This window comes from Thunnus maccoyii, chromosome 10 (assembly GCF_910596095.1).
Source record: "Thunnus maccoyii chromosome 10, fThuMac1.1, whole genome shotgun sequence".
NCBI lineage: Eukaryota > Metazoa > Chordata > Actinopteri > Scombriformes > Scombridae > Thunnus > Thunnus maccoyii.
Window position 1 is genome coordinate 14948406 of NC_056542.1, and position 26366 is coordinate 14974771.

General features: G+C 41.2%; 2 protein-coding genes across 5 annotated transcripts; both read right to left on the bottom strand.

Annotated features, from left to right (window-relative positions):
• Positions 1 to 468: 468 nt before the first annotated feature.
• dbpb (D site albumin promoter binding protein b) lies at positions 469 to 10485 on the bottom strand. The gene is made up of 5 exons (XM_042423775.1): positions 8985 to 10485; positions 8481 to 8782; positions 7272 to 7733; positions 3575 to 3834; positions 469 to 2949 (listed from the first exon to the last, which is right to left on the bottom strand). Exons 2-5 carry the CDS (start codon positions 8668 to 8670, stop codon positions 2734 to 2736), a joined length of 1128 nt encoding a protein of 375 aa, XP_042279709.1. The 5' UTR covers positions 8671 to 8782; positions 8985 to 10485; the 3' UTR covers positions 469 to 2733.
• A 933-nt stretch (positions 10486 to 11418) lies between these two features.
• si:dkeyp-69b9.6 (zinc finger protein 865) lies at positions 11419 to 21290 on the bottom strand. Of its 4 annotated transcripts, XM_042423768.1 has the most exons (4): positions 20699 to 21285; positions 20205 to 20318; positions 15340 to 17784; positions 11419 to 15051 (listed from the first exon to the last, which is right to left on the bottom strand). In XM_042423768.1, the coding sequence occupies exons 3-4, from the start codon at positions 17372 to 17374 to the stop codon at positions 12671 to 12673; spliced, it is 4416 nt and encodes a 1471-aa protein (XP_042279702.1). In that variant the 5' UTR covers positions 17375 to 17784; positions 20205 to 20318; positions 20699 to 21285; the 3' UTR covers positions 11419 to 12670. The 4 variants fall into 4 exon arrangements, with proteins under 4 accessions (XP_042279702.1, XP_042279701.1, XP_042279699.1 ...); XM_042423767.1 differs by having other exon boundaries at positions 11419 to 17784; positions 20703 to 21290; XM_042423765.1 differs by having other exon boundaries at positions 11419 to 17784; positions 20699 to 21290.
• Between the last annotated feature and the right edge of the window lie 5076 nt (positions 21291 to 26366).

The window sequence follows — 26366 nt, forward strand, 5'->3', positions numbered from 1 at the left end:
AGACTGTATTTTGAAACTCCACCCTCTTCACACATAAATGTTCTGTTATAATAAAATGTGAGTTTCATTGGAGAAAAAATCCCATTTATGAGCCCTTTATCCCCGTAAACGTAGAGTACATTTAATTTAGAAATGTGTAAAATACTCCTTAAATGTCCAAGGAAGGCAGCGTTGCATTTGTTGGGCAAGAGCACATATTTGGACTGCTTTGCCTATTAAAGGAATGTACACAATGTGAACAAACAGGGAGGATATCAAAACAAGTTGTTTTGGGACATTTCGCTGCATATTATTGACTAGTTATCAGGCTTACGTAAACAAATCAAGTAGTAGTCCCGAAATTTGACCTTTGCTGCCCATTTTCATGGTGAAAACTAGGCTTTAATTCAAGATATGAGAAAACACAGTATAAAAGAAGCAAAAACAAGATAAACTTGCAATAAAACACCTAAGGAAATCAGAGCAGTAGTGAATGAGAACAATCTTTTATTGGTGTTTTGGGGAAATCTCGACTACATCCAAATAACCAGCATTTAGTGGGCTGGGCACCATGGACACCACTGATGCAGCAGGGCAGTTGTAGTTCAATTAAGAGTCACTATAAGATTTATCAACCACATCTGTGAGGATATTAGAGACAAAATCCTGTTGGGAGAGCAAACAATCACTGATTGAGGTGATAAAGGCTGAAATAAACCGACAAGGACAATAGCGTGCATAGTCCGTACACAGCTGAGGAACAGAAGAGGTCATCATGAAAGGTAAAGTAAGTCTGCATGAACATCATGTTCAAGTCTTTGAGCCACATTTGTAGAAATCCATGGTCAAAGAAACCAAGGTGGCAGTAGTGTCCGTAGCAGAAGTGAGAAATGTTGAATGTCTGGAGGTCTGAGACAGGATGCAAATAGCAGAGAGTGAGGGTTGGTTTTTTTTCTCCATTTGAATAGTCTTTCTGGGGAACACTGAAGATCAAAGATGTTTCAAGGTGCAACAGATCATGTTCATCCAAAGAAAGAAAATCATTCAATAATATAGAACAGCAACAATAAGAGGGATACTCATCATAACCATAACAATAATAATAGCAGTAATGGTAACTATTCATCATGGTCATTAAGGGGATTAAAATCACACTCTATTACTAGTCATCCCTCCCCAAGGAACATAACATAGTGTACCATGCCCCTGTGTAGGTGTTGTGGGTACACAGAGAAGTTTATAGATACAGTAAAAAGTAAGGAGTAATAACAGGAGTGAACAATAAGGAAGGAGCATTATTGAAAAAAGCACTAAATAGCAACAAGCTTTGTGGATCAACACAGGAAATTTTGGCTTTTATTTCTCCCAGAAATCTGAGAAATTAACACCATTCCACTCAATGGGGATATTCAACCCATCTCCTGGAATACATCAAATACACAAAATAGTATAGGCCTATCCAATATACACAGTATTCCCCCCCCTCGCCCCCATAATAATGCTAATTAAAATGTGTTCATAAAAGTACAGTAAAGTAACGATGTGCGTTTTACTGGGAAAATTGATTACGATTTCAGAATACGTTACAACACTGAGATTCAACTACTCTATGTACCATCTAGGTACAAGAGACATAGGACAAAATGTTAATGGGAAGAGTGCACATAACTGTGAGGGGGACTGGCTGTAAGTGAGAGCAGACAGAAATAGAGCAGGTGGATACAGAAACAGAGGAAATGTCCCAACAATTCAAAGAGAGGATCAAGAGGAGCAGAGTTACCCAGAGCAGCACAACAGGCTTTCACCAGCTTAGGTAAGATATTCAACAACAGAGTAGATTAAAAATCACTCAACGCCGGGGAGATAAAGTCAAAGATACAAGTATGGATATATGAATCTCATAAAATTTAGCCCAAGGTACAAATAACTAATATTGGTGGGGGGTAAACGGGGGAACTTAAAGACCAATCATATAAAAAGGATGAAGTGGCTCTATTAAAAAAAACAAAAAACGCACAAGACTGGTCGAGACAAGTGTTTGAGGATAGTGCTGGACTGTATACATGGTGTCTCCCTCCTTGTCTCTCCTTCTGTCTCTCCGTCCCAGCATGCCCGATCCCAGTGACAAGAAACATAATAGGAAAAAAAATTAAGTGCTTGAGTAAGATCCACAAAAATGTTGAACTATACGATTTTAAAGATAATTTTGCTCTCTATATTACAATTGTTACATGCGTCCTCGCCCCTGCTGCTGCGTCCTGACTAATAATAACCAAGTCGAAAAAATACCCATCAATGGCTGACCACCTGTTAAACATTTCCTGACTCATCTATAATAAAAAGATATTTACCATAGCATTGCCCCATCTCTATGTCCCAGTCATGTAGAAAATATACAAAATTATTCTCCAAATTTTCTCTCCCTCTAATTTTTCATAAGTATTATAAAAATATACAATTCTCCAATAACAAAACTCTTAAAAGTCACATCTTTCATCCGTTAAATTATTCTCTCCATCCATCACTTTTAAGAGTTGACACCTCAACAAAACACCTGAGCTTCAATACACAAACCTCCTCCATGTCTTATACATTCATCATCATAATCATCATCTTCCTCATCATCATCATCATCATCATCATCAACATCATCACCGTGACCCCATTCTGTCCATCGTGACACCCAAGAATTCAGAGTCTTTAAATTTAATCCAGCTTATTCCTCCTCTTCCTTGCTTTCGCTGCGCGCCTTCATCACTGGTCAGCGAGACGGTTCTCGTATTTACTAAGGATGTTGCGACACCGGCCGAGTTCCTTCCGCATCTCGGCCACTTCCTGTCGTAGGGCGGCGTTCTCTCTCTCCAGGTAGGCGGCGCGCACGGATATTTGGTTCTCCTTGAGACGGCGAGCGTCTCGGGAACGTTTTGCTGCTTCATTGTTTTTATATCTTCTGGTCCAGTACTTCTCATCCTAAAAGAGGAGATAAAGGAGAGAGGAAAGATTAGTTTAGCATCACCCAAAAAAAATATTTACCTAGACCAGGGAATACAAGTATTATGAGATAAAAGTACTCCAATAAAATAATCAATGAATGGTCAGACTTGTTTCTTAAGAAGTGTGCAGTAATCTTGTACATCATGTTTTTGGTCAAAGTGGGTGTTTGGCCATGAATGAGCGTGGGACACATTCTATTCAGATGCCTAATCCTCCGAGTTCGGTCAGTACTGAGTTAGTCTGAGATCAAATAAAGTATGCAAACAACCTCCATGTTCTACATCCCAGAAATAACAAAGTTTTAACATCCTCAGTGTCATTTGGGATTTTTTTGTGTGTGTGCTCATTGAAATTAAGCACTGAGTCTAAATCAGCTATTTTACTTCATTAAATATTAGCCCAGAGCCTGATATGTGGTGGGAAACCATTAATTAATTGAGAAATAAAACCTTTTTTTCCTTTACATTAACAATATGTGCCTTAAAATCTAATCTAATCATGACCTAAAATGATTTCCCTCCCAATGCACAAGGCGCTGACTGACCACCACATGCTCTGAATGTTCCTGCTGTTGCAGTGACGGGTTTCACCAAGTGTTCACCTTCAAGTCGTCAGGCACCAAGATCTTGCGTGCCTTCTTGATCATTGGCTGCGGTTTGAGCTCCTCTTCACTGAAGGACTGCCTCCTGGGGTCAAAGTTTTGCTGCCCAGAAGAGTTGGACAAAGACATGTCTGAAGAATCCATGTCAAACATTCCAATCACATCTGGCCCGCTGCCTGTGGGCGTCAGCAAAGGTGGACAAGAGGACGAGGAGGAGGACGAAGGTGACTCACAGGAGTCGTTCATACTCGTCTGACTCCCTGGAATTAAAGAGAAGAGAAATCTGGTTTACATCCTTTTCGTTGAACTATATTGACTCTGAAATACATTATATTGTCTCAATAAAACAGATTAGCCGATGACAGCAGGCCACAAAGAAAACAACACAAACACATGCAGCATTTCATCATGACGACCACCAGATGGAAGCAGAGAGCTTCCTTCTTAGTATAAAAGCAATAAACAACATTCCTTTGCCCTTAACTGATTCCAAAGATTTGAAGACGGTTTTCAATCAGTTTTCATGGACAGTGAGGATTTTTATACCTCACAGAGGGGCAGAGTGATACACAGATACATTTCTATTATGACAAACACATACATCTTTTAGCATACACATAAGTAAATATAATGTTATATATAATTTTCCAGAATATACTTTTGTACACAGATGATCTCTACCTACAGTACTTCATGTCAAGTACTCCATATTAGATATATACACATATCAAACATCCATTGTTAGATATGATTTATTACTGCATGCAATCTGTCAATAATGGAAAACCTGATCAAAATAGTTCTTATGTATCTCTCATTGAGCACACTACTATTTAATAAAAGTTAATCTACAGTCCTTATCTTGTACTTTTAACAAACTGACACATCAAAGTACATGATGTCTATCAGCTCAATCAGTGCATGATCTTATCAATCAAACCATTGAGAAATTCTGGTAGACCAACATCCTGAACTAGATGCCAATAGAGAAATCTAAAAGTGGAAATGTTATGTAACTTTCTACCCCTCCCCTTAAAATCAGTTTTTCTTTAAGTGGGGCCCCTATAGGGCTATACCTCACCCCACCCCCTTTAAGGCCCGATGCACCTTACTCAACTGACTTTCTTTCAGTTACTGACTAACTGTTCCTATATCTCCATTAACAAACTCTCATTTGTTATGGATGTATTCAGATTCAGTGGAACAAAAATGTGATTTCCACATGAAAGACAGACTTTAAACTTAAAAAGACAGCTACACGGTCCTGTAAATGCTAGTCAGAAGTATGTGTTAACCTAAAAGTGATCTGAAAGTCACACATGTTTACGCTTTAAAAGCTGAATTGAGCTAGTTTTAAACCTGCAACAAAAAAACTATTTTAATGGGAAGTCTCAAAAGCTATCACAATATAAGAAGCCCCCATCAGGGATAGATGGATACATAACAGGATAGTTACTTAACATCACAACACTGCAGCCTTACAAATGACCACAGATATGCATCTACATATTCAAAACAGAACCTGAAAGCTGGTAATTATGGCAGGCTTGCTATGAGGAAATGAGAATATAAATAGTGCATAATGTGGTCTAATGGGAACCAAAGCCTATACCTGAGCAATGGGGAAAATACTAAATAGGTTTATAATTTATCTTATACTCTTTTCCTCTTATAGTTGGCTGTTGGTTGGAGAAAAACAGAACCAGCCTTAAATTCCTGATAAGTGTTTGATGTGTAATATATGAGCAGCTATCGCGTGAGTAAAGGCCATATAATGGTCAGGTAACATGAGGGCATGTTATCACACATAGTGCACACTAGACTGTTCAGTTATGATGTTCCCACATACCACAATGACAGTGCCATCATAACACAGCAAAATACATTCAAAAAAAGTGCTTTCGTAGACACCCTGAGGAAGTCAAGCATTCCCATAATACAAAACCAGCAGGTCTAAACATCCCTGAGTCTTGGTGTGGAAAACAAACACGTGCCACAGAAGCCAGCAAATATTCACATTCTCCTCTCTGTATGACTAAACCAGGAGATTTCACTGATTTATGCTGCTTAAACCCGACAGCAGGAACTAGTCAGTGCAACCACCTGGTGGAGTGTTTTGTTGGAATGAGGACCTGCGAACCCTCAGCGCTCCTGTGGCACATGGTTGCCTCTCCCTGCTTTTTTGGGGAAGCTCTGGAATGCAGACTGCAAAGTAGATTTGGTGCGTTTTTCTCCACGTGTCTCAGCCCCTCGGAGAACAGACGGCTTTCGTTTTTTGGAAAGAAACGGTCGAATAAGCGGTTACACACATTTCAGGACTTGTGCAGTAACATTCCAAAAAGGGCCTGAAGCTGTTGTGAAGGCAAAGAACAGCCTCACGCCTTCTTTGGTAGCTAATGATAATATTTTGTTAGGAGTTGTACATTCAATATTAATGAAGCAGCTGTCGGTCGGGCACCTTTATAGCACCAGATTAGAGTGATATTTCTCTGGTGTCAAGCTTTGGTAGAGTTTATGTGACTTATTAAACCAATTTCACCAAAGTAGTAAGACATATTTAACCAGAAAGGCCTCATTTTCTTATTAATATCTTTAGAGTTCTTCTTTCATGTAATTATAATAAGTCAGGAGACTTTCTCCTACCATATAAATGCAGTATTAGAGGTTATGATCATGCATTTAATGGCTGAAGGGCTGAACTAAAAGACCTGCATCCACATCCCCACACAGTATAAAATAATATTCTGGATATCAGCATTCTCAGCGTCATTCATTGTTGATCAAATGTTCCAGCAGCAGCAGCAGCAGCAGTGGGAACCTCTTCCTGTTGCCTTGGTCCGTCCCTCCCCCTCTGGGCTCCACCTACATATCTACTGGCCCTGCCTCTAGTTCTCTCAGTCCAGTACACTCAGCCTCGGCACGTGTACTGACGCGTGCACATGGCTGTGGCGTGTGAAGTGGGGAGAGATTTAAAGACACGCAACCGCAAACACTCCACACACACACACATCTCTCTCTCTCTCCCTCTCTCTCTCTCAGTACTGTTTTGACCCTGCTGCATATTAATAATTGGCATGGAGGAGTGGATGCTGATTGTCTTGTACATTTAAGCACATAGATCACATGCCAAACTAACCCGAACCTCCTTTTCACTACTGTGAGGTAAAATATCTGAAGACTGCTTCCTTTACAGCAACTATTTCTTTAATATTCTCCACCTCCACAATTCTCCCTGCTCCCTTGTCCAACTATAAGACGAGCTGGGAAAAACAGATTTTAACCCTGCATCATTACTACAGGATGAAAAGTACATTTCGGCTGTTATTAAGCAGCCATTTCTGAGCTGTGTTGTTTTCTCTGTCAAGTTGAACCATGTGACTCTATCTGCTGCCTTCAGTCTGACCCCACAGGACAGAAAAATGCTTGGTCACCATGGCATTTGTTATAAACTCAAAGGTGAGTTAAAATGCTGAATCACAAGCCCATGGGAACATTATAAGAACACCACTTAACCTTCAAGTTCAACCTATAGTGAATTGTAGGGTCTACTGGTCTCCTATCAGTGGAAGGGGACAGTTTGTCTCTTTCAGCTCATGAGCTGATATGGATGAGCCTTGAAAGAAAGAACTGTCCTTGTTCATTTCTTTTACTGTGGTTGAACCAAAAAACGGCCCCCCCACGTCACGTAAAAACTCACCGTGCAGACAGTCGTTTCCTCCCGTGAGACTCTGGGGCTGAGCCACTTCCAAGCCAATGAGCGATGGGGAAGAGGAGGACGAGGGCGATGAGGATGAAGAGCCAGGTGGGGATGAGGGCGGCAGGCACTGGGAACTCTGGTTGGGCACAGCTGACTGGGAGCTCTGTGAGGGGATCTGGGCTGAACTGGAGCTGTTGTTGTTGTGCATGCTGCCCATTCCGTTTTCGGTCAGAAACTCCTCCAAGTCCATGTACTGAAGCTGGAAGAGGCCCCCGTCCGCAGGTAGGGTGCGATCCCACAAGAGAGGCCCCAAGAACTGGTTGAAACTTCCTCCTCCATTTCCACCGCCACCTCCGCCTCCTCCGCAGCCATTACTGCTATTGCTGCTGCCAATTCCACTTCCATTCCTCATGGGGCAAACTCCTAAGGAGTCCTCATCAAGGTCCAGAGATCTGTCTTTGTCTGCCAGAGAGCAGAGAGTAAAATTATTATTAGTTCATGATGAAGATGATGAAGACTTTAACAGCTTTTCAAGACACAATAAAATGGTTTTCTTAGGATATTACACTCTGTGGCTTGCGGAAAACGGATGCTAACATCAACTCTCCATATTAGCGAAGCACTAAAATGTGGTGGCAGGTGTATCACATAAGATGCACTTCAGCAAAATCTCCCTTTTATTCTCTCTCACACACAAATACACACTCACAGATGGACCAGATGGCGGCTGAATTGCAGCATTAAGCGAAGAGCCGAAACCAATTTGTTGTCATAACGTACGCGTAAGCTCCCACCGGAACAAATCTCACAATAGCAGAAGATACAGCAAGCGGTCCAGAACGCATGCCCTGCACAGCATTACGGCTAAACCAAAACATATTATCACTCATTGTAATCTGGATCCTAATTTGGGAGTCGCAGCAGTGATTATAATCCAGGTGACTACTCATCAGGGTCACGGAGGAGTCATGGTGAATACGCGTGACTGTGCATCTGACTTTGGTGAGAAATTCTGTGCTCAAAATTATTACAAATTAAATGTTTTGTTGTATAATAATGTTATTGTAATATATTTGTATTGCAATAACAACAGCAGTGGGTGGGATAGGGGCGTTTGATTTATTCATGTTGAGGATGGACTGTGTCAGGTGGTTGCACAATCAACATAAACAACATAGTGTGAAGCAATCCCATCACCTTTCACCTCACCTTTTGCATCACAGGGGCTTTTTAAACGCTGGTCTCCCTTCATGGGGTGCTGCAGGAGGGATTTCAGCCCCGCCATAGAGTTGAGGTGCCCCCCTGTTAGGGAGCCCGCAGGCTGAGTACAACTTCCAAACTGTGGGCTTGCACCGGCAGGGAGGTCGGGGGTCGGAAGCTGGGAGAGCTGCCTGGACATCCTGGACCAGACGTAGGAGGGGGGGGTCTCACAGATAAGACACCTGGGGCACTTGGAAGGGGCGAGGCGAACTGACCGGAGTACCTACCAATAGGACAAGTATGCTGGATGACTGCAGGAGGGGTGGACGTGAGAGGGATTGGAGAAGGGAAGGGGAGGGTGGGGGTTTAGAAAGAGAGAGAGAGAGAGATAGTTTTGATAAGTGTCCATGCAGAATAGAGCAAACACTGTAATTTATGAGTTTAGTAATAATGACGCAGTTTTATTAGTACACTTTGACAACTTGAATAAAATATCACATGCACCATAATTACCTTTTTATTATGTGCAGTTAAGCAGGAGTCCTTGTTTCGTTGAAGAAATATTTTTCATCGGTTTTCCATTGCAGTTGTTAAAAGTATTCAAGCAGATCAAGCTGTTATTCTCAGCGGAGGGACAGTTAGACCATCTGAGTGGGAAAACTGTCCATAATAATAAAAAAAATAATAATAATAATAAAATGTGAAAATGACAATGAAACCCGGAGAGTGAACCAACAGGAAAATGTTGCAATTAAAAGTTGTTGTTGTAGAGAAATATCCCCGAGTTAATCCGGGTCCGGTTATTCACAAAAAAAAAACAAGTTGCAAAGCGAGCGTCCGTCAAAACAAAACAAGCGAAGTGTGTATAGGAAAAACACGCACACACACACACACACGGCGACAGGAGCTCTGTGGCTGTGTTGGTCAGATGACAAGTTGAATTGGTGTTTCTCCTCTCTGCTGTCGCGCTCTGCTGTCCGTCGGCTGGAGGGAGGGAGGGGGTCGTTTCCTCTTTCTCTGTCTGTACCCTTTTTTTTCTACATCCGGTGGATCCAGTCACGGGCGCACGGGTCTGTGGGTCTGTGTTTGGGCCGCGCGACGTCCACGTCCGACCGTCCTCCTCTCACTCGCGCTCAGCTGGAACTGACACGGGCAGTTCACGTGACGTCACACCTGGCAGAACAAGCGAACGAGGCGCGAGAGAACGGGTGGTGGTGGAGGGGAAGGAGGGGAGGTGGGGGGCGGGGTTCTCTTCTTACTGATCTCTCAATTCTCGCGTACTATTTATGAGACACACCTACCCTCGTGAAACACTTCGAGGAGAGAAGGGTGTTTGTTGTTCTGTCTGACAGGTACAAACTGACTTTTTTCTGGTTTGTTTATACTGCGGACATAAACGTGAATTTGTTATTAACTGGAGTATAACAGAAAGAAAAATGTCTTTTTTCCCTTTCAAGTGGGCCCTGTCATCACAAATAACTCATTTAGTCTGGCACGAGATTACTGGTTTAAAACGTTGCCCATCTCTATTAGAGCATAGTTTGTCTTTCTGTAATAATCAGGTAGTGCAGCATGGCTTTTCCAGTTTCCTTGTAATCCACAGAAAACGTGAGTGCGCCGTTTTTTCAGGCGAGAGGAACGCTTCAGCACGTTGCCTCCCGGCGTACAATAGCTGTTCCACCTCACGTGTATCAGGCACGCGGAGACGATGCCTGTTCGCTCGCGGCTCTGGTTCGGATTGGCTTCTGGAACATCACGCCCCGCCCACGACGAGCGCCTATTGGACAGAATTAGGTCGAATAAACCCGCCCGCTCGGATTCCCCGTGCATGCCACTGCCGCGTGAGACCAGTTCGAAACACAAAAAGCGCGAGGACTGTCTGCTCTTACAGTACAGTTGCAGAGCACATGCAAAACATTGCGCGCTGCAGGAATTCACCTTTGTTTTTTCTTCCCCAGTCATGGACATGCAAAAGTAAATAGTTAACAGACTCAAGTTACCTTAGTGTACAATTTATAATCTGTATGAATATAATGTACTGGACGTGTTCAATTAAACTATTTGTGTTGTCAACACTAAGTAGAGGTTCAATTACTGCCCTGTTTTTTCAATAAAATAATCCAACTGGAAATTTTGATGTCATCTCCAGCTGTGGGGCCCTAAAATTGCAACCATTGTTCACCCCACTTGAGAGTACAGTAGGCATGAATCATCATTTTTCAGGTTTACAGGCAAAACTTAACATTACCATCAATCTGAATCAAAACACGCACTCTTGTTGCTTTAAAGTAATTTAAGCATGTCCACATCACTTGCATGCATCACAAACTTTGTCGAATTCCACAACCACATTAATTTCTGTACTGTTACTTTTCATTTAAACATAGTTAAACTCAACTGGTCATGGTTACTGAGTGATGCCACAAGCATTTTGTTTACTTTGTGTTATTAATTTTGCAGTCAAGAGCAAACAGACACACAGTCATACAACACTCAGGCACACCAGTCCACCCCCCTATCAGTGTAAAATCCATGTGACTGTCACACTCCTCCACACCAGGGCATAAGTACAGTATAAATGAGTTGTTTACTGCCATCTTGTGGAGCTGGAATAGGAGTGAGATGCTTTACAGAGCCATTTATTTCAAGTATAGTAAATATATAGTATAAATATTAATGAAAACAATTAACCTAGGGTAATCTGACCAATAACTTGGGCAGGCCTAAGAATTTCAATGAAATTTATTGGTACTACATCCTTAAAATCCATTTAATCCACACAGTGATATCAAATTCACATAGGACATATAGCTAAATATAATTGTGTAACTTCAATACTGGCTTTGGTAACAGTTACATCTTAACTATGTTTAATAACTAGCAGTTTGTACCGTCTTCTGGATATTGCAGTTTGTAACTTTGAACGAGAAATGAAAGGGAAAACAAATGATTACACTTAAGGTTTATTCATTGCTGAAATATAATCAACTACTGACTTTTCAGTAAATAATGTGATAGAAATCTACTAAAACTATCATTTTTTCTTTAGAAGAAAAAAAAACAAGGCTTGAAAGGGGTATGAACATTTCATGTGAATAAAGTGACAAAACTTATTTTTCTTCAGAAGAAAAAAAAAAAGGCTTGACAGTAAGAATATGATTGCAACTCAGCAAAAAAGAAAAAACAAGGTAGAAGGAGTTAAATATATTGGCATGAAGACTGATTGGGTTACACACATAAATACATGGAATATTACATTTGCCTCTATTATGATAGGTCCTTGACTTAAACACACCGTGAAGTACTGTAGAAATAATCACTGCTAAAAAGAGCATACAAATAACATGAGATAAACATGTGTTACAGTCCACTTGTTTAACCTGTTTTCAATCTCTTGGTATAAAAGCTAGGAATATCTCAAATAAATGAAGTAAAGTGAACATAACAAGCAAGGCTTTTTGTAAGTTTCTTCATTTTGGCAGGAGAGGGATCCTTGTACTAATTACCAGCAACTTTGACATTTTATCTATACGTGATTAAATCACTAGGGAATATAGAGCAACTTTCAAATCAAGTTTACACTACAAACTTCTGGGGATATACTGAATAAACCATCACATACTGTAGGAGTGATATCACCTCAGCAAAAAACTTGACCAGAGAACAAACATGCACTGACAAACTATCAACAAATGTCTTTGTCCCCATGTCCCTACTCCTAATAAATGCACTTTACATTTAAAAAAATCCTCAGAGCCTCTAAGTGAACAACAACAAGACAAAATACACAGCAGAGACGTTTATCATACAGCAAGAGGTGTAGCAGGGATTCTAGTTAGGATATGGGGAGGAGAGATACATTAGCAGGTCATTTCACCTAAACTTGTCTAGTAACTGCACAGTGTCAGCCAAGCATAGTGTCAATGCACTTAAGGGGTTAGTGATCCTATGGAAACAGTCACGTCTTTGAAACACCTTCCAATATAATCTGGAAGAATTTCTGGTGATATTTTATAGGATGCTCTACAGTAGTTGTTAACACACTCATTCTAATAGTCAGCAGAGTAGATGTCAACACAGACACCAGGCAAATTCTCCTAAAGGCAATAGATGCCTTTTCAAGTCCCTTTTTTTCTCACCTTCCCATTTAGAACAGAAATATCCCTCTTGTATGCCACTCTTTTGAGATACCAGGATGCTCAGTATCTGTATGGTCCCTGTAGGAATGGCATCTCCCCCTGACCCTCTCGGGTCTGTCTCTCTCCTGGTCTCTTTGAAAGCGTAAGCATCTTAGCATCACCTCGCTGCAGTCCTTTAGCCCTGCGGCGGCAGGACACCTTGTGCCTGTAGAGAAGTGTAGCATTCCAGAAGCGAGCGGAGCAGCGTTGGCAGGAGAAAGTCCCTCTGGCACGATGGGAGGCCCGATGGATGAAGGCTGCCAAAGGCCGGTGAGACTGCTTCCCACATACACTGCACCTCAGTCGCTCCGGAGTGGTCAAGGCTTTTTGTGGGTGTTTCACTGCCATGTGGACTAACAGTCCCGCTTTGCGGGAAAACACAGAATTGGGACATATAGGACAGCCAAAACGTTTCACAGGAACTTTTAGAGATGACAGGATCTGCACCTTCATTCCCCCAGTGTTGACAAGCTTATAACCACCACCACCTGATCCTCCTCCCCGCCTAATTGTCAAACGAAGAGAGCCTTGTTTTTTATTCAACTGCCCTCTTATTGTACAACTTATCTTTCTCTTCCTTCTGATTCCATCAAATCTGACTAAATCTTGGGATTCCCATTTATTTTCCCTCCGATCTCTCCTCTCGGACTTTTTTTTTTTCTTCTTGTGTCGTCTCATGTCATCATGTGATAACTGGATGCTGCAGTCAAGGTGTTGGTGGGACTGGGTACCTGACTGATGATGAGGATGATGGTGGGAGAGGAGATGATGATGATGATGCAGATGATGATGTTCAGTGGAGGGCAGTTCCGTAAGGGGCTGGAACGGGGCTGTGGTGTGAAGCGTGCGGCTACGGGATCCAGCTGGATATATGTGCTCTCCTTTCACCCCGGCTGGGGAGTGCGGGTGCTGCGGGGGCATGATTGTTGAGTTTGGAGGCAGAGGCTGAGAATAAGTTGGGGCATTAGATGCTGAAGTTTGGGCTGCTGCAGCATCATAAAAGAGAGGAGAATAACCAGCTGGTGGTGGTTGTGGGGGTGGCTGCTGGTGGCTATGAGTGACAACGCTAAGACTCTGCCCTCCATGGCCTTCTGTGGAAGGAGCCATCTGTAGCAGGGCATTGGTGGCAGCCTCACTCTCTGACGTTGACTGATTAACATCACTCCCGCCTCTGTTGTCTCCAGACCCGCTGCTGCCTTCTTGAGGGTTAGACGGCTCAGTGCGGGTCATCCCATGCTGTGATTGCCTATGTCGAGTAAGGCTATTGGAGTAAGCAAATGCCTTCCCACATACCTCACAGCAGAAGAGCTTTTCACCCCCTCCTTCATGAACCGTCTGGTGATGGGCAGTCAGGTGGAAGTGATGGCGGAACGACTTCCAACATATAGCACAGGTGTAAAGTCGAGGTGGAGGTGGGGCCTGGGGATGTGGCTGGGGTGGGGGTTGTGGCTGAGGGTTGGTGTCTTGAGGCTTGACATCTTGAGGGTAGGAGTAATAGGAGGAGGTGCTTGGTGCTTGGTTCTGGCTCCTGTCTTGGGCCACGCTACATTGAGGGTTTGGGTTAAAGCTGTTTAGGTTCTCTGCAGCTGGTGTTGTGGGCACCTCTTCCAGCTCCCCTTTCTGGTGGAGTTTACTGTGCCTCCTAAGGCTCTGGGAGTAACCAAACTCTTTCCCACAGATACTGCATTTGTAATTCTTTGCCCCAGAGTGGACTGTTTGATGCTTGCTTAGGTGAAAAGCCTCTCTGAAATATTTTCCACAAACAGTGCAGTGATGAGGCTTTTCTCCAGTATGGATGCGGTCATGCCTGCGTAGGGTCTCGCGACGTGCAAATCCCTTACCGCAGACACTGCAGAGGTGAGTGCGTGGGAGACCACTGGGCCCCATTCTCGGAGTGTATTGCCTACGTTTGGGGGGCTGTCCACCAACTGCTGGATCTTTCTTTGCTCTGGGTTTGCGGGGACGTTTTGGCTTGGCAGCAGGATTCTGTGGGTTGCTGCTCATAGCCTCCTGGTTCCCACCACCTCTGAAATTCTTATCCAAGCCAGATGTTGATGAAGGTGAGCCCAGAGGACCTAAACCAAGACCACCTAGTAGACCTCCTATGATGTCTCCCCTATCATCCCCTCTATTTCCACTGTTGCTAGCTGCTGTTATAGCAGAGATTGCATTATTGACAGAGCTAGTGACATCATCCTCTGAGTCATCCAGTAGAGAAGATAGGGGCAGGTGGGGCTGTTGCTGCGGATGGTGGTGCTGGTTGTGGCTCTGTGAGTGTGGATGCAGTGTCGGGGCCAAGGGTGCCTTTCTCAGAGCTGGGCCCGCCATCCCACTTCCACAGGGAGAGGCACCAGAGTAGCATGGAGATGGGTTACCTTGAGAACGGTGATCATCATGGTAGCCTGTGTAACGATTCCGAGAGTAGTCAGTGGGGTATTTACTATCTGTTCTGTCCCTGTCATTTGAATTCCCTTCCCTTCCAGACTGAAACAGACCATCACATCCTAAACCTGATTTTGGTTCTCCTTCCCCCACAATGATTACACCATCTTCTTCCTCAGTTTTCCCATAAATTACCCCTCTATTGCTTTGATAAGTTCCCCCTCCTCCATTACCTCCTCCACCCCCTCCCCCGACTCTGTCCTCACCATCATTTCCTGTCTTGCTGCCCCGTTGTTTGGGTCCCCTACCTGGCTTGCCGCAGGTGCCTGAGGCAGCATGGTTGAGTAGAGAGGTGCTCTCACGGAAGGCACGACCACAGGCAGGACATCTGAATGGCTTTTCCTCATGTATCTTCTCATGGCGTGTCAGTGACTCTCTACGATTAAAAGCCCGAGAGCAGGTGGAGCAGCCATATGGGCGGGCTGAAGAGTGTAATACACCATGTTGCAGGAGGTGCCCTTTTTTCTTAAAGCCTTTGCCACACTCAGGGCAATGAAATATTTTGTCTGGGCTAGGACAAGAATTGGATGAGGGTTGGGGAGTTTCTTGGGTCGAATGGGGAAGGCTTGGGTCAGGTTGAGTTTTAATGTGTACAGGATTTGGGCCAGTAGTAGCACTTTTGCTAGTACCAGCTGTGGTTGGCTCATGCATGCGCAAATGCCTGCGAAGGCTTGAAAGGTGAGGGAAGCTTTTGGCACACTCTCCACAGCTATAAATGTGCTCTGTATCAGACTCTGTGGGGTTGGGTTGCATTGAGCTCTGGTTATCAGATTTAGAAAGGTGAGAATCATTAGTAACCAGTACTGAGGCAGCAGTGGAAGAGGGAGCAGAGGAGGAGGAAGAAACTACTGATGAGGATGAAGATGATGAAGCAAGAAGGGATGATGGATCTCCACCCATATTTGACATACCAACCCCACTCCCAATTAAAGCCGGGGGCTGACCATGACTAAGCCCTCCACTATTACTACTAGCGCTAGGATTACCACTGTGGCTGTTGTGGCCATGACTGCTGCTGCCGCCATTACTAGTGCTATCAGATTTTCTCTGTGGCAAATAACCAGCCATAGCTTTCTTCCTTCTACTGCTGCTGCTACTACCAGTACTACTTCCACCTCCACTGCTTTCCCCTTTACCATCATCCTTTGACAAGGATAAATGAAGTGGCAAGGGGAGGGGTAAACCTGCTTCCTGCTGCATCAGAGAAGCTATCTGATTTGATGAGAGTACAGGGATACCCTGTAAGTCAAAGCCACTCAATGATGAGTGCTGAGAGCCTGGGTGGAGCGGGTGGTGAGGATGGGAATGAGAATGAGGATGAGACAGGGTGTGAGGTGGAAGCTGTTGCTGCTGGGGAGGCTGCTGTGGGGCCTGCTGTGGCTGGGGGGTGGAGTGGCCATGTGAGTGCGAAGAATGCAAAGCAGGAGGCGGAGCGAGACTAGAACTAGGCTCCCCACCTGTCTGACTTAAACCAATCCCTAAGTGGTTATGGGTTCCCTGTTGAACAAGAAATTGCTCTAAACTAGCATTAGCAGGCACCCCAGAAAGGAAATACTGATTAGCAGCTAACATGCAACTAAATTGTTGGTGAAGGCTCCGTGCATCAGACTGGGCCCCAACCAACTGGTGTCCCAATGAGCTGACTGCACTGCTGCTAGAAGGGTTGTTAGAGGTGGCCACAGAGGTTGAAGGGGAAGGAGAGGAAGAGGGGGGGCCGGGTGATGCTTGGGGGACAGAGAGACCGGGATGCAGAGGAGGAGGGGGTGGAGGTGCTGATGTTACTAATCCTCCTAATCCCCCAGCACTCCCACTACTGCTACTTCCCCCGGTAAAGTGCTCAAAGCGGCCTACACCTGGATGTAACTGCTCCTGTGCTAGTGCTGCCTCAGACGGGTGGAAAGAGCGCAGGAACTGTGGGTAGCCTGAAGAATGGCTTGAGCTGCTGCTGCTCATCTTGCTTGACTTTGAACGAGAGCTCTGAGATGAGGAAGGCTGTTGTTGTAAAGGTGGGGGAGGAGGGGCACTCATCTTGGCAAAAATGGAGGCAGAATCAGAAAAGGCGTTACCTCTAGACCCCTGCAGGGGGCCCAAGCCAAGTCCAGACAGAAGAGCTCCAGAAGACTCAGCCTGCTGCTGCTGCTGCTGCTGGAGTTGATGCTGGTGAAGTTGCACTTGCTGTTGATGCTGTAGTTGTCGATCTAAACCAAGGCCTTTGAACTGGTGGGCCTGGTGCCCACTTAACATCTCTATAATGTCCAAATTGTATTTTCCAAATTGGAACATTTCCCACTCACTGGCACATGGGGGTGCAGAGCCAAACCTCCAGCGCTAGGAGCGGCAACAATGATCCCACCACTGACTGGTGAAAGACAAACTTTACCCTAAGGGTGAGGTTATGCTACTATTTCTTCCAGAACTACTTGAATGTCAGCTTGACTCTAAAGTTCGTCTCTCCAGACTGTACAGTTCAGCTGTTGTTACTCCCTCTTGATCATCCACTGCCCACACTTTACTTCCAAAAGCAGTGGGGTAGCTGAGAAGATGACTTTATGATCAAAGGGTAAAGATGTCTTTTTGACAGATAGAGGAGTTCCAACTAATTTTCAAAAATTTCCTTTGAGAGTTACTGCATTGACATTTTCCTTCATCTAAGCAAGATTCCTCATCTGCGTTCAGCCAAGAAGTTCCTACAGCTGAAAAAACAAAGGTCAAAAAGGGATAAAGGTCATAGAGGAAAGAAAGAAAATCCTTTTGAACAAATTTTACTTTCTGTCCCTTTCTGAAAAGCAACATCTGACCCTATAAAACGCTGCTCCATCCATTCAGGCAAATCTGTATGTACATGAACAGAATTCATTTAAGTCAGTGCTGTAACATAACAAGATAGAAATGTATCTCCATGGCCCACATTATGTGCAACAATCATTGACTATGTAATTCTAATGAATTTCAAACAAACTTAGCCACCAATGACTTGATGCTTAGTTCAGCATCATCTCACTAGGTTTGACACTGAATTTTAGTTCCACTGTTCTTGATATACATTAGATTTGATATCAAAATAACAGATACTAAGTTTCTTATTCATCCTACAATTTCTCTTACAAAAGGTTTATTAATACTGTGATCATTTTTTATTTATCAATGGTACATGGATAGCTACAAGCCAAAAGCCCCCAAGTTAAAGTGAGGTATGTGACCATTGTACAATATAACTTATAGTTTAACTGGAGTCTACATCAAGTGAAGAAACATAAATAATTGAACAATACATTTCTATTTTTTTAGCCACCTCATCAGGTTAATAATTATATGGAACATTTCACATTTTATAATAACTTACCATGAGGTGGTTCTGCTGGGTTGCAGCACAACCAGAATCGGTGAATGAATGCTCATTTTCACTAACATTAGATTCATTTGTTACTATGGAGGTAAATATGGATCTACATAATGTAGAAAAGTTCTTTTCTACATTCTTAAAAGCCTTTACATCTACATGTTCATAGACCTCTGCTACAAAGGTATAAGTTACTGGTTTAATGAGGCAGAGGTTGTTTAAGGGTTAAAGGTTGTTGCTTATTTAATAGACCTACTTTAGACACAATTTATTACAGTATTATACACTGGCCAACCTACTCTTAAACCTTTTATGCTGTAGTAGTTCTGTAATGTATTTCATACTGTATTTCATCCTCGCAGTTGAAATGTACAGTATAAATGGCTATCTATCTCTACCAATACGACAGAGTACATAGATGTGACCGTGTTGACTGAAAAAACACATCAAACAGCAAATGCATCACTTTTGGTTAAATGCAGGTTTTGTGTATTTTAACTGATTATTTGGATTTTACTTGTACTCACCCTGCTATTCTGCAAAATATGACAAATTCTACCACAAGGAAGTTGAGAGTGTAAACACTGCATTTTCCACCTTGCTCACAGTCATTAAAAAAAGAACTCAGCCATGAAAGATAGGTCCTATCACAGTGTGGCTGTTATTCTTTGAAAACATGCTTTTCGCTGCTTTTAGGGTTTTACTATTAGACAGTGTTAACCCTCAGGGTATGTACTGGAGAACAGAGCTTCCTGTAACCTGTTCTTCAGTGATTTCAACATTTTGGATGCAATCCATCATCATGATGAAAGAAACTAAAATGACTCAGACTGATGATAAAAAATTCATTGAATATCAGATAACGCAAGTGAGATTTTGTCTCAATTTATGATGTTATTCTTTGTTGAGAAGTCATATTTCTGCATACCTTGTTATGAGAGCTTGGCATGGTGTCTTACCGAATAGTTCTGATGCATAAATTGGTAGAAATCATTGGGACAGTCAGTCCCTTATCCAGGTTTTCCTTTTCAGCATGAAACTATTAATTGTGTGGAAATGTACATCAAAGAGCATTACAAAATGTTTTCAAATGCAGGTCAACCTGTCCTGCAAAAAAATGTTAATTATTTTCATTCAATCCTCTTTTAAAACTTGTTTGCTCACATTCTCCAGCCCCAGAATTGACCCAAATTGCACCATTGACTTTTTTATTTCTGTTTTTATTTATTTATTACAAATTGGCCCAATGGCATGCAGCTATTAGGTACATTAAACAGCCATCACTGTTTCATTCTTAGAATGAAAATAAGTCTACATAATGGAAAAATATATGGCATTACATCCATTCATATTGCTCACACTCTAATTGGTTATAGACCATCCAGTTTTGTTTAAATCTATGACACCTTGCACATACTTGCACTATCTGGTTAGATACTAAACTGGATTTTGGTGTACTGGCACTTACACTGTACAATGACTACTAAATTTAATTAAATCTAATCTACAACCATCAACAACAAAGACACAAACATAAACAATTTAATGATGAAATTATTTCTCTTTGATGAAAAGGGGAACAAGAAAAAAAGACAACATTGCAAATAAATTCAACATTTTACCAAGTGTTCAAAAACAGTGAAAAATATTGAAATGCATAAGTTGTTAATCACATTAATATTTCCCATTGTTGTACTTGTAGGCTGAAGGTAATCTGGCTACACTTGAATCACTCACTTTGAATGTCGATTTTCTCACCTCTTGTATTCTTACCGTTTCCTCTAATTGATCCGATGAACCTACAGGGGAGTACGATCCCCTGGCAGATGAGGAAGATAATTTATCGTATATTTGACTGCCTCTCATTTTTATGTAAACCAGCAAATCCTGTGAAGAAGGGCAGAAATGCTACAATTAACATCAGCATCACACTCGCTGCACAATGTAAACATTAGCAGTACGTTACAGGCGCAAGTAACAACGGATGCACTTGAGGAGGCAGCCTGTAATAGTATTGGCTAACATTTGGAGTAAAAAAAAAAGGAAAACATTGGACGCGCTTGCATGCAAAACTTCACGGTTCCCCCCTTAGCATCCTATTTCACACTGTGCTCGGCGTGTTTAGCCATTTGGTGCCACACGCAATCTAGAAAACCCACATAACCACTGTTGCTAACGTTAGCCATCCTTCCTAACTACAATATCCAATGCACCGTTAGGATGCTAACGCTCGCTTATACATCTGCGTATATTGAGAAAATGTTTACCTACGCATCCAGTTGCAGATGGATGAGGCCTGTCACGCCTTCTTCTAACCGCCTAGCTAGCTATCGTCCGCGTCCATTTCTGCGTGCTGTTTTCCAGTCGTTAGTCAGAGCCATTTTCACTGATGCTGAGCTGGGTAAAAGCTTACACGGTTCCCCCCAGAAATCAACGCGGACGGATACCGCCGCCGCCTTCTTGCCATTTGATTATGACCGTTTGCGCCGGTGTGGCAAGGGAGCTTTCTCTAAAGAACTCGACGGCCGAGGAAATTTGGATGGTCGGTGATAATATTTTTGGGTAAAAGTGAGTGACGTGTGCTCCCTTAACATTGGTCCTTTCCGGCCCTTGTAATATTTCCGGGTAGCAGCAGCAGCAGCGGGGCTCGCGGACAGTTGTTTGGGCTCATAGTAGTTTCCCCCCGTTTGGTTGCACGTTGAGTCCAAAATAATGCTGCATACCCGGATAATTTGAGCCTATTCCACCACCACACCCCTGTATCCGATGATATCAAATGTTACCCAGCCCCGGTGGGAGGCTGAGGACTTTTCCCAGGCTGCATAATGGCCGATGTCTTGTAGGCCATAGAATAAAAAACATAACTTCAGGCTATAACTTTTCATCGCATGAAGTGAAAGTGAAAAAACAGGTTGCAAGCTTTTTTTTTTTTAATTTACACGATTTGGAAATGTAATTTTCCTATACGTGATGCAAGATCTTGTTAATTAATTCATTGAATTATTCTGTAACTAAAGGGATAGTAATATACATCATATAATCCCTAACATGCGTGCACAAGTACATAAGTGTTAATGTTCCAAAAAGATACACAAGCAATAATTTGAATTAATGCTATACAGTATGAATGAGTAACAATGCAAATATGACTATTGATAGATGAATGAATGAACTTTATTTATATAACACATTTCATGCACAGGAAAGTGCTTTATAATTCAACAGCAAAACCAAAACAAACGTTTAAAACCATACAAATACACAAGAAGGAAAGTAGAGGATGAGTGTTACTATTTATAACCTAGTATTTACACAGTTACACGGTCATTAAATAGAAAATGGAGAAAATCATAAAAGATTAAAACAGACAGTTGCAAGTTATGGGCTATATTAAAAAAGATTATCGTTTAAAACTGTCCACTGAATCAGCAAGTTTAATATTTAACGACGGTGTTCCATATTTGGGGCGTGTTATGGCCAAAAGCAGCAGGTTTTAGTGGTGACCTTGGGAACAGTAAAAAGAGCAGCTGTGGAGGATTTAAGGGGACTTGGAGGATCATAAAACGATTTGATTGACTATTGACTAAATATTGATGATTACTTACCTGCTCAAATTATTTTTCATGTTTGTTCACTTTGTGGCCCAAGACAAATATCAGAGAAACTTGACATTAAAGTGAATCCAATCTAATAAATAATAGTGTCAAACTAATTTTTAGAGGAGATAGATTAAAGGAAATGTGCACCGAATCATTCCATCTGTTTGTTTGATTGTTAGTCAGTAGGATATCTTAAAAACTATATAAGCTATATAAACTCAAATATTGTTGATGAAATGGTCTTGGGAACATTTACACTAGAGCCTGACCAATATATTGATCAGCTGATTTTATCAGCCGATATTGGCCTATCACAGATATATCCACATATATGTTGTCCGACATGCACCAATATATATGTTTTATTTTTTTAAATTATATAGGCAGAATTTTTTTATATATTCAATCCTTTTTCTTAATTCAAGTTTAATATGTATGTACATATGTTTTTTTGTTGTGTTTTTAAATTTATAGTTATTTATAATTATTAAATTCCCAATGAAGTTCACTGTTTCAGTGCACTGATGTCATTTTATACAATAAAGTTTATTGTTAAACTGTAAAATATCATGCCTCCATTACTTATCTTTGTCACAATTGTTTGGTAACCACATTTGAGGGATCATTGCAAAAAATGTATTTTTATGTATATATTCTGTATATGTAAGATTATATATATAGCTATATCAGAATTTTTTTACTCCCTAATATCGGTATCGGCATCAGCCCCAAAAATCCAATATCGGTCAGGCCCTAATTTACACCTTTCAAAAGACATTGTTAAACCAAGGCAGCTTGTTTTTTGTTTTGTTTTTTATCACTTGCCTATTATTTTTTTAGGGAGTTTTTCCTTACTCGAATTGAGGATCTAAGGATAGAAGATGTTTTATTGCTGTAAAGATTGTAAAACCCCCTCAGGCAAATTTGTGATTTGTGATATTGGGCTACACAGATAAAAGTGAACCTGACTTGACTTGACTATTAGTCACAAACAAGTATATAACTCCTCCTTTAAAAACCTGCAGCAACAAATGTGACCGAATACAATAATGAAAAGGAATCATATAAATTATTACTCAACACAGAAAGAGTTTCACTGCACATCTCTTACCAGTCTCTCCTCCTCTTTATTGCCAATGATATTGCTCCATGTTTGAGCCATTGTAAAAGTGATCACACACAAATCAATAAATGGCATTATTAGATCAATAGCATGATTAAGATATATCTATATGATGTTTAGTGTAAGTAAAAATGGATCCTGTTATGATTATATAACAGATTGTGTTTTTCTAAAAATGTGAGAAAAGTGGCGAGTGAACCCAGACGAAATCATAATTTCATCATCACATAGCCGACATCTTGGATTTGATTCAATCATTTTAATCACAGAGATGTGAATAATTTCAGCTCTGCGCCGCTCTGTGATTTTTAAGGATGTTAATCATGCCTGGGTTGGGATGATAATCATGTGCACAGAGCGTGTAGGGCACAGAATCTTTCACTCTGGACCATCAAAGACCCTCAAACCTTCAATTCACATACATAAATTTACAATTTAAATATTGATTGGTCTTTTTTTCCCCATAAACCAAGCATCACTGGTGAGTTGTCACTTCACTGCACAGATATTGATTGGTTCTACTTTCTTCAGTGTACTCTACACATTATAAACCTTGCAGTTAACCCTGTATGTTAACAATAAGAGGTTTAAGGTGTCAGTTCTGTGTCATTCTGAGAAAAGGCTTCATGCACAGTTTTAGAGTTAAAGGAGCCACTGAACCTCCTGGTGGTGAAATGTGCAAATTACAACAACTGTAATGCATCAAAGGCTTCCAGTGTCTAAATCAAACATAATCATTTTGTTTTCCCTTTGTGTACTTCCTGTAAAACATATTCCGGTATCAGTACAATGGCAGTCGTCTGCTCTTTCATTTAAGCCTTCATACATCTCAGTGCAATAAATGTAATCACAAGGGGTTTAAAATATGAGCTCCATTTGCCCTTACCTCCTTGTAAGGATTCAGCCAGGGTACAGTATGATATAACCCTGCACTCACATGGTCTGGCGCTGTGAATGATTTGAAGACAATTTCATTTTTTCATTTCATTTAAAAAAACAGAGGTATCCATTCCCTCTGGCACTGTATAGCCTTGGTGTGGCTTATACAATATCTCACAGTGATGTAGGACTTTATCTTTATCACACTGTGTGCTCACTACCTACTCAAAGCTAAAAGGCATTTTGTTAATATAGAGCTGCTGCTTCAGGTTTGACCCCTTATAAAAGACTTATTGTCTTGTGATTATTTTTAGAATCTCAATTTCATAACAATTTGTCCCAGACCAATGCGCTGGTCTCCGAACTGCGGCTTCTTGCACAAACATATGTTAGACTGGTCAGACATATGTTTGGCATGACTGAGTGGTTTGAGCCTAAAGTGAGTTTGATGTTTTTACAAAAATAGACTTTAACTATAAACCTTGAAAGAATAGTCGCTCTGCCGCAGGCAATCCCACAACTAAGAGCTGTGTTTCTGTAATAATCAATGACAGCTGACAGGAATGTTACAGAAAGAGCAATGGAAAGAAATTTGTAGAAGAATGTACATATAACAGGTAAATTCATCCAGAAATAGAGGCTTTCTGCTGGAAATGAGACGTAGCTATGTTTTATATATACAAATAGTTTTTCATTTAGCTAGATTATACTGCAAATTAGCCCTGTGTAAAATAATCCAGAGTTAGTGTTGTGCAAACAATGATCTAAACTCTAGAAATTGTTAGATCTTACACAGAAACATTTGTGTAACCAGGAACTTGAGATTATTGTTATTATTACTGTTGCTGTTATTATTATTATTATCATTATATTTTAGATAAATTCTTTAGGTAAATACTTTTATATTCCTACTTCTTACTTCCTACTTTTCTCTTATATTCCTAAGACCTTATCATTAAATGTAATGTAATGTAAATACTGTTTTATTTTAATCACTAAATAAGCCACTTTTTATTAAGATTTTCATTAAGGGTAATGATGTTGCATTGTTACAAGTATATGACAATAAACTTGACTCTGAAACTTAAACCATAATTGAAAACCTTGTAGCCCCATTTGTATTTTGCTTTGCTGCATGGTAAAGTGTGTGTTGCTTCAATGTTTGCTTCTTCAAGAAAGCAGTATGAAAAGGTTTAATTTTTGAGGAAGATCTGTAAGATGTTGCCCACTTAGATAACTGAGAATATATTTCAATATTACTGAATGAGAGTTATAGTTATTGATAACTGTGGTGCACGTGCCAGAGACTTAAACTGCAGAGGTTGGAGGTGACGCAACCATTCATGTCTCAGAGAAATAAGAGTGAGGCGATATTCAATGTGTTCAGAGAATAAGTCCTGAATTCACCCTCAGTTACGACCAAGGTGAAAAAATCATTCAAGAACAAGAACTCTGTAATAAATGACAAAACATTTTTTTTCCCACCAACTTTATTATACAAATTCTTTGTTAGTCACTGTCGTATCCAAGGGGATCAATGCATTGAACAATAACAAAAGGTTTGAAATTTATAGGCATGAAAATAAATCCATGAATTTCATTACTGGACACGATACCTGTCCATACAATTTAGTGTTGGTAATGCTTCTTACATTTCAGGTGGCAATTAACCATCCTCACTCTAAATGAATTCATAATGGTAAAAACACACACCATATTCATTCATTTCTCTCTGAAAACTAGCGTACTTGCCTGCGTATTAGTTCTCAGTTGTGAAAAAGAAATACCCCTGTTGCCATGGAGAAGGCCGTGACAATAGAAAGACAACAAAATGTTATGAGTTTGGCACTGTACAATTCATTAAATACTAACACATAATTTGTTGAATCCTCAAATTAATGTCGAAGAGATCACTCAAAATATTCTGATTGTACTAGCTATACAAAATACAATACTTGCACAAATTAGATTAACCATTTATAAAACTGTGATAATGAGTTTTAGATGGATATGGCTTGTGAGATATTACAGACTTTGCTACAGACCTTTTGTGGCTCTATTAAAAAAATCTAATACTACTGTATGTCATCTGTCCTATTTCCCTGAAAAAAGACACTGCATTCAAAACATCCGGGTTTCCATTAGACCTCCGTTTCTTTCCGACTTGTGTAATAAACATTCATCCGAACACACATACATTATGGCATCATGGGTTTCAGTGTGTGCAACCCACAAGTTATTGGGTCAGGCTGCTGCAATGGAAACAACAGACCGTCTCTAGTCTGGTGGCGTTGATAACTTCTGGCCCGTCCCAGACGCATCTATCCCTCCCTC

What these genes read in the sequence shown, in the direction of transcription:
- si:dkeyp-69b9.6 (XM_042423767.1), bottom strand. Translation starts at nt 17,374, where the DNA reads ATGTTCCAATTTGGAAAATACAATTTGGACATTATAGAGATGTTAAGT.
- dbpb (XM_042423775.1), bottom strand. Translation starts at nt 8,670, where the DNA reads ATGTCCAGGCAGCTCTCCCAGCTTCCGACCCCCGACCTCCCTGCCGGT. An exon ending in AAGCCCCTGTGATGCAAAAG is followed by an intron (nt 7,734 to 8,480) that starts GTGAGGTGAAAG and finishes GCTCTCTGGCAG; the next exon opens with ACAAAGACAGATCTCTGGAC. An exon ending in TGGTGCCTGACGACTTGAAG is followed by an intron (nt 2,950 to 3,574) that starts GTGAACACTTGG and finishes CTCCTCTTTTAG; the next exon opens with GATGAGAAGTACTGGACCAG.